Source organism: Bactrocera latifrons, unplaced genomic scaffold (assembly GCF_001853355.1).
Source record: "Bactrocera latifrons isolate USDA-ARS-PBARC rearing strain unplaced genomic scaffold, ASM185335v1 scaffold_23, whole genome shotgun sequence".
Classification (NCBI taxonomy): domain Eukaryota; kingdom Metazoa; phylum Arthropoda; class Insecta; order Diptera; family Tephritidae; genus Bactrocera; species Bactrocera latifrons.
Genome location: NW_017535852.1, coordinates 716,827 through 729,007, shown reverse-complemented (window position 1 = coordinate 729,007; position 12,181 = coordinate 716,827). Strand labels below are relative to the sequence as shown.

The 12,181-nt window shown below is 34.6% G+C and overlaps 4 protein-coding genes across 4 annotated transcripts in view; 2 read left to right on the top strand and 2 right to left on the bottom strand.

Annotated features, from left to right (window-relative positions):
• LOC108968805 (tripeptidyl-peptidase 2) overlaps positions 1–2,876 on the bottom strand; it is a 10,491-nt gene extending 7,615 nt beyond the window's left edge. Inside the window, exons 1-8 of the mRNA XM_018933069.1 lie at positions 2,855–2,876; positions 2,278–2,594; positions 2,040–2,174; positions 1,471–1,669; positions 1,243–1,412; positions 1,042–1,174; positions 731–974; positions 96–226 (exon numbers count right to left, since the gene is read on the bottom strand). Coding sequence (XP_018788614.1) covers positions 96–226; positions 731–974; positions 1,042–1,174; positions 1,243–1,412; positions 1,471–1,669; positions 2,040–2,174; positions 2,278–2,454 — 1,189 coding nt within the window. The 5' untranslated portion in view covers positions 2,455–2,594; positions 2,855–2,876. The remainder of the gene's footprint in view (positions 1–95; positions 227–730; positions 975–1,041; positions 1,175–1,242; positions 1,413–1,470; positions 1,670–2,039; positions 2,175–2,277; positions 2,595–2,854) is intronic.
• A 475-nt stretch (positions 2,877–3,351) lies between these two features.
• Positions 3,352–4,603, top strand: LOC108968807. Its single transcript, XM_018933071.1, has 3 exons — positions 3,352–3,555; positions 3,748–3,834; positions 4,486–4,603. The coding sequence occupies exons 1-3, from the start codon at positions 3,457–3,459 to the stop codon at positions 4,519–4,521; spliced, it is 222 nt and encodes a 73-aa protein (XP_018788616.1). The 5' UTR covers positions 3,352–3,456; the 3' UTR covers positions 4,522–4,603.
• An 80-nt stretch (positions 4,604–4,683) lies between these two features.
• Positions 4,684–7,972, top strand: LOC108968806 (tyrosine-protein kinase transmembrane receptor Ror2). The gene is made up of 5 exons (XM_018933070.1): positions 4,684–5,498; positions 5,568–5,847; positions 5,931–6,173; positions 6,243–6,691; positions 6,754–7,972. The coding sequence occupies exons 1-5, from the start codon at positions 4,971–4,973 to the stop codon at positions 7,555–7,557; spliced, it is 2,304 nt and encodes a 767-aa protein (XP_018788615.1). The 5' UTR covers positions 4,684–4,970; the 3' UTR covers positions 7,558–7,972.
• Positions 7,973–9,863: 1,891 nt separating this feature from the next.
• LOC108968760 (rRNA 2'-O-methyltransferase fibrillarin-like) lies at positions 9,864–10,196 on the bottom strand. The gene has a single exon (XM_018932992.1). It carries the CDS (start codon positions 10,194–10,196, stop codon positions 9,864–9,866), a length of 333 nt encoding a protein of 110 aa, XP_018788537.1.
• Between the last annotated feature and the right edge of the window lie 1,985 nt (positions 10,197–12,181).

Here is a 12,181-nt window from a genome sequence, read left to right as displayed (position 1 = left end):
TTTTAATAATTAATCAAATAATTTAAATTAATTTTTTTACTACACTTTAAAAAAAAAATTGTTTATAAAGCTTAAATTTATTGTTTTTTACTCACCAATACAACTAGGTTGACTAATATCGGGTGGCGTGCCAACAGTGCACAAAGCTGGTCCGTGATTACCAGCAGAGGCTACCCACACAACACCGTATTTGTTCACAACTTCGCTCATTAGCTCACCGATGCGACTAAATAAAACAAGAACAACAAAGCAACAGAATAAACATAAAAAATATTGACTGTTAGCATTTACAAGCACGGAAAATCAACATGAGGCAATAAGAATTTAAAAAAAAATATAATTATTTAAATTAATCAACACAGAAAATATTGCTATTAAGGCAACAACAAATGAATTTACTTTGAAATTTTGCTAGTATTTGTGGTTGTGTGCAACAAAACGCACTGTTAATCACAATTCAATTAAAAATGTTAATCAAAATGTGTGCGCATACGTCTAACAATGAAGGAAAAAGCTGGAAATATATTACCTCATGTAGACTTTCCGTTTCCTTTTACGTTTCTTATCGACAATCAAAGGACTTTCATATTGATATATTTGACTTTTTAATATTTATCGTATTTGTTTTCGTGAAATTTCAAAGTAGATTCGTTTTGGTACAATTTTGAAAATCGATATAATAAATAATTTAATATCATTATGAACATAAACGACGAGTCAAGCAACTTACCCGGCATTAGACCAGTGCGCATGTTCGCCATAACTCATATTGATGACGTCTATTTTGGTGCCGGAGCGACACAATTCCATAACTTTCATCATGCCACGCACTAGCGCTGTGCCGGTCTCCATCGAACCTAAACGCCCATCACCGATTGTAATCGAAACAATGCGTGCATTTGGCGCAACGCCGTCGACATCTTTAGACGCGTGATTGCCACTGGCAATGGAAGCGACATGTGTGCCATGTGACGCTGAAAATATTAGTGTGAGCATGAATAAATCAGAATTACAATATAATTGTTTATATTTTTTACTTACAGCACATGCCCACAATCTCGAGCACATCGCCGTTATCATGCACATTAATTGATATGGAGAAGAAGTCATCAACATTCTTTATTTCGTGCGTCTTCGTGTACTCGCCAAGATGCAGCGCGTTCTCAAGATCACCCTAAATATTAAAAAAAAAAAAAAAACTAAATAAGAAACTTTTCTTTGTTTATCATCTTCTATACGCACCTTTTCCGTAGTATCCACGACTGCTTGCCAACCGTTGGCGGTCTGATACAAAATACAGTCATACGTTGTTCTTATATCCTTGTATATCTTCTCATAATTATTTAACATTTCTAAAGTGTTATCTAAATCTTCTTTAATCAATTTCTTATCCCAGCTCAATTTCGTTAAATCTGCGGATGAGTTTATGTTAAAGACCAAATATGAAAAAGTAAAATATACTCTAGAAACCTGAGTTTTGCGCTTCGAATTCGCTGATTTTGCGTGCAATTGCGGCAGTGGCCAGTTTATTGGGGCCATCCCAATCCTTGGTTTTGTAAAAATTGGTTATGTTCTCTCTCACTTTGAATGGGCACAAGTCATGGAAGTTTTTCATGCCGATACGATATTCCCCGTTGGCAGTGTTAGAAGCAGTCATTTGCGGTGACAACTATAATAGTGATTAGATATAGATAACAATTGCAATTATTATATACTATAAGCGTATAATGACCAAAATAAACAAAACAAAGAGCACCATGTAATTGCGAATGAAGTATTATTAGATTTTTGATATAAGCAGATAAGTACACACACGTATACAAATGCACTTATGTAGATATAAATATTTAAGCAGGCCAATTATTAGTGTTAAAATGCTTAATCATGCGAAATTTTATATACGCGACGTTATTTTGTGTCATATAATATTGCATACGTACGCATTAAAATTTTCACAAAATTAACATAGCTTTTTTGTGTAACTGTTCTTTTCGCGAAAGCTAATCAACGTTAATTTATTCCAAACTCTATGGACTTACTTTAAGTTGGCGTCCAGAACAGCCCGTGATGAAGCCTTTATCATTGGCTTTAACTTTTTTGGACATGTCAACGTCACCACAACTCGTGCAATCAAAACGCTCGATCACCTTCACTGACTTACCGTCACATAGAGTCTATTGAAAATAATAAAATATATATATGTATATAATAAAATTTGTAATTAATAAACTAAACCATAACCTCTAAATTTTAAATTTCTCAACAAAAATAACTTGCCTCCAAACCTGATGCACGCGGATCAACGCCGGAATCGAAAATGGCGATCACGGTGTCACGCCCATCATAATCGGGATACTTTTGCAAGAAATTTAAAACTCCTGTTTCAGCTTTGGGCACCAATGCGCCGCTCGGAAAAGTGGCTTCAATGATACCACTGCTATTACTCGACGCCATTGTTGCTTCTGGCTGCTCCTGCTCTGCCTTTTCACCTTTACTTAGTTGCTGATTAACAACGGTACTAATCGTTACGTATCCTCTGGTTGTACGCAGGCTCTTTACAATTTTGCTTGAATTTGCTGCCGTTGTTATAGCACCTTTGTGTGGGCAAATAAGCAATAAATTATAGAAATGTTGATTTTAACTAATTTAAACCTAATTGACAATAAATTGTCTGTCCGAAATGTCTAATCAACAATTTTTTCTGCCGTCTGTGGAAGAAACGATGAAAAGCAATTGTCACCGTTTTGTAGATGTCAGCTTTGTTGGTAATGTATTTGTTGTTGTTTTGCAAATAGCCGTTGTGCAAATAGCGGCCGGTGACAGGTAAAATTGGATTGTAATGTAAATCACTTACGCGAGATGTCGCCTTGAGAATCCTGCTATTCTAATTAACTGAACAATTTTCGTAGCAATTATTCCTAAGTTTATTTTTATAAACATTCAGTAACACACTGCGAATTTTTAAATAAATTTAAAAAGATTACAAAAACCAAAAAAGTGACACACAATTAATTTTTGTGAAAATACTGTGTGCTATTGCTTGTATTTTTGATAGCTTTTTGCTATGGATTACTTTGCAAATTTGTAAAATATTTTTTTTGAAACATTGCTTAAATCCAATCAGTTTCAAGAATGATAGAGATATCTCCAACTAATTCAGTTGGTTCTTGATTCCCGAGTAACATTTTCTCCCATTGGGCAAATAAAATTTTCCTGTTTATGTACTTCGTTACTGTCTGTTATCGATAACTGAGGTCAAATACTGTTTGGCCGGCGTTAAACTGTTTTATGTGCAGCTTTGGTGTCTTTTTATTGACAGCTCACAGCCAGCTGATCGAACTGTCAAATCTGCTACTCGCTGTCAAAGTATTGTGAAAAAAGTTTGTGTTGGTGCGTGAGATTTCGTTGAAAGCGTTTCGTTCTTTTACAAATCATAAAATAACAAACTAAAGTAAAATGTGGTACGAAATCTTACCTTCAGCCGGCATTATCACAGTCGTACTTGCAGTTCCTGTGTACGCGATGTGGGGTCTTAACAAATTGACCCTTGGCAATGTAAGTAAATGTTTGTTGAAATATATTCCGGATGACACAGTCAGCTTATATAACTGTGTGCTGGATCGTAGTGCTTCGCATCTTTTCAACATATTAGTACTTAATTCAATGTATAAATTAATTTATTTCGTTCACTTTATGACTGTTGTTCCTACATCAATCAATTAAATTGTATTTTTAACTATCCTACAGTCCTACCGCCGCAATATGGACGAGCGTTTCGACCGAATTTTGTATCAACGCGACAGCAGACTAACTAAAAATCCATACATTCAGAATGTGAGTATCAACTAGTTGGAAAATAATAATTGCTTCAACGAGTGCTTGTTTATCAACAAAAACAAAAGTTAGAATTCTAGTGCTATTAGTTTTTGCAATATTTTCAAAGTATATTAATATATTGGCAGTTTTCGATTTACAAAAAAGAAATTACAAACTACAAATTCGGTTTGGAAATTTACCGTACCGACAGTTTTAATAGCAAAATGCAATAGCAAGTAGATATTAATTGTTTAATGGGCACTTTTCAGTAACTTAATAAAAAAAACTAAATTTCCATGATTACTAAATCGAATTTATGAAAATATGTTAGTCAATGAATGTACATATCCATATATTCTCCAATCAACATCATGAGACATACATATATCATAGATAATATTACTTTTGTTATAAAACATTTGTAGAAAATGGTAGAAAGGACATTATTTTCCCTGTTAGAGAATCTATTTTTTTAAATTTACTGTCAAAACAATGGTTTATTGTTTTTAAATGTATACAAACATATGTATATATTTTGGTCTTATTGATTTTATCTTTAATAATAAATTTCACTTACTCGAAAAAGTTTAGTTGTTTAGTTTTAACGAAAAAATAGGCACTTATTGGCTATTCATACAAATATTTCTTTTTTTTTTTTTATTCCTACAGGGCTTGGAATCCATTCCCGATGAAGAAAGTCATTAAATGTCGTGTATATATGCAATTTAATCACATTTATAGTGTAACATTAATGAAGGATATCAAATAAAACATGTAAAACAAGTAACGCTTCCTATTTCCTTGATAGTGTAATGTAGCGCAGTCAGCTGTTGAGTCTCTGTATTTTTCTTCCTCTTTGTATAGTCCTTTATGTGCAGTGAAACATCCCTGTGCTGAAGGAAAAACCACCCCTAGAATTGCCTACTATCAATTACCCTCCCAATTGTCAGTCACATTTCATAAGGCGTCTTCAAAGGCAGAAAAATAATTTCAGCACTTTTAAACTGTAAAATATTGTTAAAAAATTGTAAAATTTAATATATTTTATTAGTAAAGTAACATTAAAGTTATTGGGTAGTTAAAATGTTGAAAGGACATCATAAAAATAAGTGAAAAGTACGATTTTTCACATTTTCCAACGCATAGGCGATACGATGAAGTGGTCGTGCATTGTGCAAAAGGGGGCGCAACTAACAGAAAACACCAGAAGCCATTTGGCGCTGGGTGTGGAAAGTAGTGCGCCTGTTAGTGTTAAGCTTAAGGGCAAATGTGGTAAAAGCGGCAATTTCGCTGTGGGCCACTTTATCGGTGTTTTTTGTTTCTTTATTCGGACTTTTGTTTTGCTCGCGGTGGCTGCGGTATTTTTGTTTACAATCGACAGCGTCAATGCCGCCGCTACCTCCTTGAAAGCGCCACACGAAGGAGATAGTGGGACATCAGCGGGAGGGCGACATCAATATGAACACGCTGCCGTGAATGCCGCTGGATTGCACGAATACGAGCACGAGGAGAAGGGCTATTGTGCGCCGTACAATGGTATAATTTGTAAGCAATATATAAGCGGACAGGTATGGTATAGTCGTGAAGATCCGACAGGCGGCTGGAAGAATGAGCAAATTACAACCGCATTGTGGGAAGAGTTAATTGCCGACTTGACGGGATTATGCCGCCAAGCGGCAGAGGTGAGTGCCCGCACTTGTAATACAATTACTATCATCAGCTTAGGAAGTTAATCCGATCATTCTTTATAGAAAATGCTGTGCGCTTACGCATTCCCGCATTGTCAGAGGGAAAATGGACGTACAATAAAAGTGCCGTTATGCTATGAGGATTGTACAGCAACACATCTACAATTCTGCTACAACGATTGGGTGTTGATTGAGGAGAAGAAAGAGCGTAATATATTTCTGAAGAGTCGTTTGCATTTCCGGTTACCCAACTGTAGCGTACTACCAAGACACAATGCCACCACAAAGAAACCGAATTGCTCGTACATTGGACTAACGGAGCTCAAAGAAGATGAAGTAAGCTGTAAGTATAACAAACTCATAAACTGAATGTAACATTGCTTATTCTTATACTATATATTATTATACTATACTAAATTTTAATAGACGATTGTCGCAATGGCAACGGACGTTACTATCTCGGCACGGTAAATGTAACGAAAACGGGTTTGCCATGTCAACGCTGGGACGTGCAACATCCGCACAAACATATCCAACCGCCACAGGTGTTTCCACAAATAGCTAATGGTGAAAACTACTGCCGTAATGCCGGTGGCGAAGAACCCTATCCATGGTGTTACACGCTCGATGAGTCCGTCCGTTGGCAGCACTGCGATATACCACTCTGCCGTAAGTGCATATACTACAATATAATTTAAGATAAAATGTAATTAACAAACATTTCACGCTTCTTTACAGCTGACTATATTGATCTCACTGCCAAAGATCTAAATACACCCATAAAAATGGAAACTTTTTTCACACCATCCATGATCTTCCTACTTGCCGGCATCGGTTTCGTTGGCATTGTGGCGTTGCATTTAATTATTTTACTAGTACACAAGATATCTAAGCACAAAGAATTTTCGTCGCAACAACAACGCCAACCAGTACCAACTTCCGAGTGCAATGTTTCGGTGCGCGGCGGTGGTGATTGCAATTTGACAGAGAGCAGAGAAACTTTAGGCTCGAACAATGCGGTGGCTATAAGTAATAAGTGTGGCACAATTAAAAGTACAGCCACAATACACAGTGTAGCTGAGCCTAAAACAAATTTAAACACCAAATTGGAGAAACTGGAATATCCACGTGGCGATATCGTCTATGTGCGTTCTTTGGGGCAAGGCGCTTTTGGAAGGGTGTTTCAGGTAAGTTTGTAATAAAAAAAATGCATAATTCAAGTATTAAATTTAAATTAATATACGCGTAGGCTAAAGCACCTGGTCTTGTGCCCGGCAACGATGACTATCTAGTCGCCGTGAAAATGCTTAAAGACGACGCCAGCGACCAAATGCAGATGGATTTCGAACGTGAGGCCTGCCTCTTGGCTGAATTCGATCACGCCAATATTGTTAAGCTGCTCGGCGTATGCGCTTTGGGGCGACCCATGTGTCTGCTCTTCGAATTCATGTCACCGGGTGATTTAAGTGAATTTTTACGCGCCTGTTCACCCTATGCCACGCATCAAATACAACAACGCAATCGTCAGGAATTGAATGAGGGTCATTTGCTGCAGATAGCGGCACAAATTGCTGCCGGTATGGTTTATTTGTCTGAACGTAAATTTGTACATCGCGATTTGGCCACACGCAATTGTCTAATCAACGAACAAATGGAAGTGAAAATTGCCGATTTCGGTTTATCACATAAAATATACTTGCAAGACTACTATAAGGGTGATGAGAACGATGTTATACCGATACGTTGGATGCCACTCGAAAGTATATTGTACAACAAATTCTCCATTGAATCGGATGTCTGGGCTTATGGCATATGCTTGTGGGAGATATTCTCGTTCGCATTGCAACCCTACTTTGGGCTGACACACGAAGAGGTGATTAAGTTCATCAAAGAAGGCAACGTGCTGAGCTGTCCGGATAATACACCGTTATCGGTGTATGCATTAATGCGTCGTTGTTGGAATCGTAAACCAAATGAACGTCCCAGTTTTGCGGAAATCAATCATTGTATACAACACAGTTTGGTGGAGTACGAGTGCAAAACGATGATGTAGAGCGCGTGTGGCGGAGAAAAAAAGTGAATTGTTATTGAAACAGCAATTGTACTTACTTTCAACTGGCCATATACATACATACATCCATACATATATACAAAGAAATATTTTAGTGTAAGTGCAACAACAGAAACACTTCCGTTCGAAAGTACTCAGCAATGGTTGGTTTAAAAATTAAGTTCATTAGAAATAGTAATAGTTTCGCACATAAAAAATTATGTAACTACAACAATAAGCACAAATTATGTATTTATATGGAGCTAATATATAATAATACTTACAAACGTGTACTCAGAAAAGTTGTGTTCAGGCAATAATTTATGTAGTTGTGTGCAAAATATGCAGTCCAGCTCAACAAGTTTCCTTACTTTTATATATATTTTTATTAAATAAGTTTACTCAATCATCTATTATAAGATATATTTAATATTTATTTTAAAAATCATATAAATTTTTTGTTAAAACAAGACATAAGTTAACTTCGGCTACAGCGAAGCTATGATAACTTTCACAGGTGTATTTCTTATAGCATAAGAACATATAAAAATTTTTAATATTGATTTTGATTTGTCGGTTTATATGTCAGCTATATGCTATAGTAGTCCGATCTGAACTATTTTTGCGAAAAATATATCGTAGCTTTGTCTAATAGTCCATGCCAAATTTCGTGAAGATAACTCGTCAAATGAAAAACTTTTCCATACTAGCACTTGCTTTGGATTGTTCAGCTTGTATGACATCTATAGGCTATAGTGGTCCGATATCGGCGGTTCCGTCAAATGAACAGCTTCTTGCGGAGAAAAGAATGTATACAAAATTTCAAATTTATATTTCAAAAATTGAGGGACTAATTCGTCTATATATGTATGTATATACGAACGGAGAGGACAGGGCAAATGGAAATTGACTAAGCTCAGCATGGTGATCATTTACGAGTACATATGTACTTTATAGGGTTTCCGCCGTTTCCTTCGGGGCGTTACACACCTCGTGACTAACTCATTATACACTGTGCAGGGCATAAAAATTATAAAAATTAATTTTTTAAACATCTAATATTTTTGTATAACAAAAATCCTCCTCAAACACGTTCCAATCATCGAGCAGCGCTAGTCTGCACTATTCAACTCAACGAATTGTACTGTTAATTTTTATATATTTATATATACACATAGAATAATGCATCAGTAGCCAACATATCTGATGGATTTTTAAATAAATTCATATTTATTAATTTACTTTTACAATATAATAGTTTTAATAATTTTTGCGCAAAGCAAAAAAAAAAAAAAAAANAAAAAGGAAATATATATCATAAAAAATATTTAAAGTCAATATATACACTTGTACATAATATACAGTGAAACAAACAAACGTACATGAAACTTAATTGCATATTGTATAACAAATAACCGATGTTTGTGTAATAAATAAATAAATTTCAAAAACACACACTACAAATTTTCGTACTAAATATTAAGTAAGAGCGTATCATGTTTATAAATACATACATATGTAGTTTCATAATAAATAAAAAATTTGGTGACAAAAATAGAGGAATAATGCTCATTTGTATATGCAGTTATATTCACTTAAAAATTTTTTTATAATAAATATTTTTTATTTTTATAAATATAATATTTTTATTTTAAATATAATTTATTATTTTTTGTTTTATTAATTATAATTCTAATTATATAAAAATATTTATTTTTTTTTTTACTTATCAGGGTTTCAAATAATGCATTAAAAAAAATTTAATAAACATTTAATTAGATTTTTTTGATTTCCGAAATTTTAGTGAAAAATTATTTTAAAAAATTTTTAAGCCCAAATAAAGTATTGAAAAAACATTTTAATCTTAAATAACGAAAAAAAATCTAATTTCAAAAATTAGTTAAAAATAATTTTTGTTAAAATTAGTTAAAAATAATTTTTGTTCGTCCCAAATATATTGGATAAATAATTAAATTTTTTTTTAATTTTTGTTATTGAAAAAAATGTTTAATCGTAAACACAGTAATAAAAAAATTAATTTTTTTTCTGTTTAGTCCCAACCAAGCTAGATTAATAATTAATTAATATTTTTTATATCAAAATTAATTTATTAAACCCAAAATTGGAATTTCTGAAATTTATTGCAATTAAAATTTTAACAATTTATTTTGAGTCCAGAAAAATTGCATTAAAAAATTCGCAAGCTTGCTTATGACTATAAAAATATTTTTGTTTGTAATATTAAAGAATATACATAATTATTTTTGTTATGTTTGTAAACAATTGCTATAAAATTTTCAACTCAACATTCAGTGGTAGTAGTCATAACACACCCAAGGATGGTAATAGCAGTAGGGCCGCTCATACTCTACAACACCCACTCCACCAACAACAACAGGCGCTCTCCAACCATAACCTCGATAACCGCCACCGTAATATCTGCCAAATCCGGGTCCAAAAAAGGCGCCGCCACCTCCACGACCAAATCCTCTGCCACCAAATCCACCACGGCCACCACCAAAACCACCTCGACCACCACCAAACCCACCCCGGCCACCACCAAATCCTCCATGACCACCACCATGTCCACCACCCCCGCCACCATGTCCACCGCCACCGCCACCTCCTCTAGCCGCCACCATTTCGCCAACCCAAAACAGTAGCAAAATATAAAGGATCACTTTGAGAACCAGTTTAGACATGTTAAAATTGCAACGACTTGTTTTCGACTGAAATTCCATTCTTCAGTCATTTAACCTGAGAAAGAATTATTGTGATCTACCAATTAGTACCGGTGTTCTAATTGAATGACGATGAATGAGTTGTGATTTTGAGGAACCCCTCTCGCCTCGAGTATATTTGAGTTTTTTTTCCACTTTTTTACTATTTATTTATAAATTTATTGTTCAATAGTGTTAATATATTATTAACTGTATGTGAAAAGTAAGAAAAGCTTGGCGGTATTCCCCGTTTAATTTGTTAACGGTACAGTGAACATTCATGAACTCAGTAGAAAGTCTATTCAAAATGCTTCCCAATTTGACGAACATAATAAGAAGCTATCTTAAAGAAATGGAACTATAATACGATACAAACTCGCTCTCAAAATTAAACGCCATCCCCGCCATCATAACGGCACATAATAACAATATATGTAGATTGACGTAAATTAACACAAGTTATGCTGTGGATACAGACGTGGTTGAAATCAAGTCACTTTCGGAACTTATAGCAAATACTGAAGGTCCTTTTGATAATGGAAGGAAACTGCGATTCATTTTCATTTCATTTCATTTGTTGATTATCATTTAAACGAACATTCTTTGGCATTTATTTTTTGAAGATTACTCGTATCAAATGTTGGCCGCGGTTACGTCTCAGATGGTTCATTCGTTGAGTTTAATTTCGATGACTCGTTCGAGCATTTCGTCTGGTAACTAACGAATGACAGGCGTGATGTTTTGCTTTATGTTTTGAATCGAAGCGGGATTGTACGCATATTCTTTAGACTTTACATATCCCACACGTCCGAACGTATAAATAGGGACCGATGATTTAGCCGGCTCACAAACTACACCACACCGTTTTTTTCTGAATAAAATGGCAGCTGTTGAATTTCTTCAGGTTGCTCTTCGTCCTGAATGCGGCAATTTTGCTCATTTACATACCCATTGAGCCAGAAGGTCGATTCAGTTCTATATTTTCTTCATTGCGTATTGGACGTGGTCTATACGGTCGAATATTTTCAAATGTGACCTGGTCTACGGAAAAGAGGCTTAGGTGTCTAAAAATCAATTTTCACTTTTTAGTTGATTCGGATGGGAGATGAGATGCTTTTTTTTTAACAGCTGTTTCCCAGAAAACTAGTTTTCGCACGTTAGCTCCCTTTTCATTGACCAGGTCACAAATAATTAATTCTGTGCCTCAATATGGGTGATGGGGTTGCGAATAGTATGCTCTGTATTCCGATTATGTTGACCGTTGTTCAAAAACAAGTTTCTATGCTAAAATGTCAAACAATACTGAACAAAAATAACATGACAGCTTGACACGACTCAAGCGTGATCTGTCAAACAAAGTCGTTCAAACTAAAAACTATTGCCAGAACCAGTCCTTTCTTATCTATTTAAAAATCTCTTAAGGAATTAAGAAATCTCACCACCTTCTATAACTACTATTTATTATCGTAAGGTCATACAGAGACTTGAAATGACAGAACAAAAGTCATTCCAGTGCTGGTTCCTGCAGGAAGATACAGCAGTTCAGGTAACACCTACAACGTTCGAACAATTGAGAAGCACTTTTGGTGTGTAACATCTATCAAGATGTTTCGAAAGTTGAAACCAGAACATTTGATTTGACCTCTTTAGACTAATCTTTGTTGACGTCCGGAAGTCAATGGTCTATTCTGAAAACCTGGAAAAAAGAGACCACAACAAATTCTATTCATCACAAATATTATAACATATTGTAATACATAAATTTATTGTCGTTTATTTACATCTTAATACATAAACAATTTTCGAAATGATCATTCGGATGCACTTTTCTTATTATCACAGCGACTTAATCTACTACAATTATGGTACGTTATTAATTAAAATTATTTTTTACAAAAATATAATAA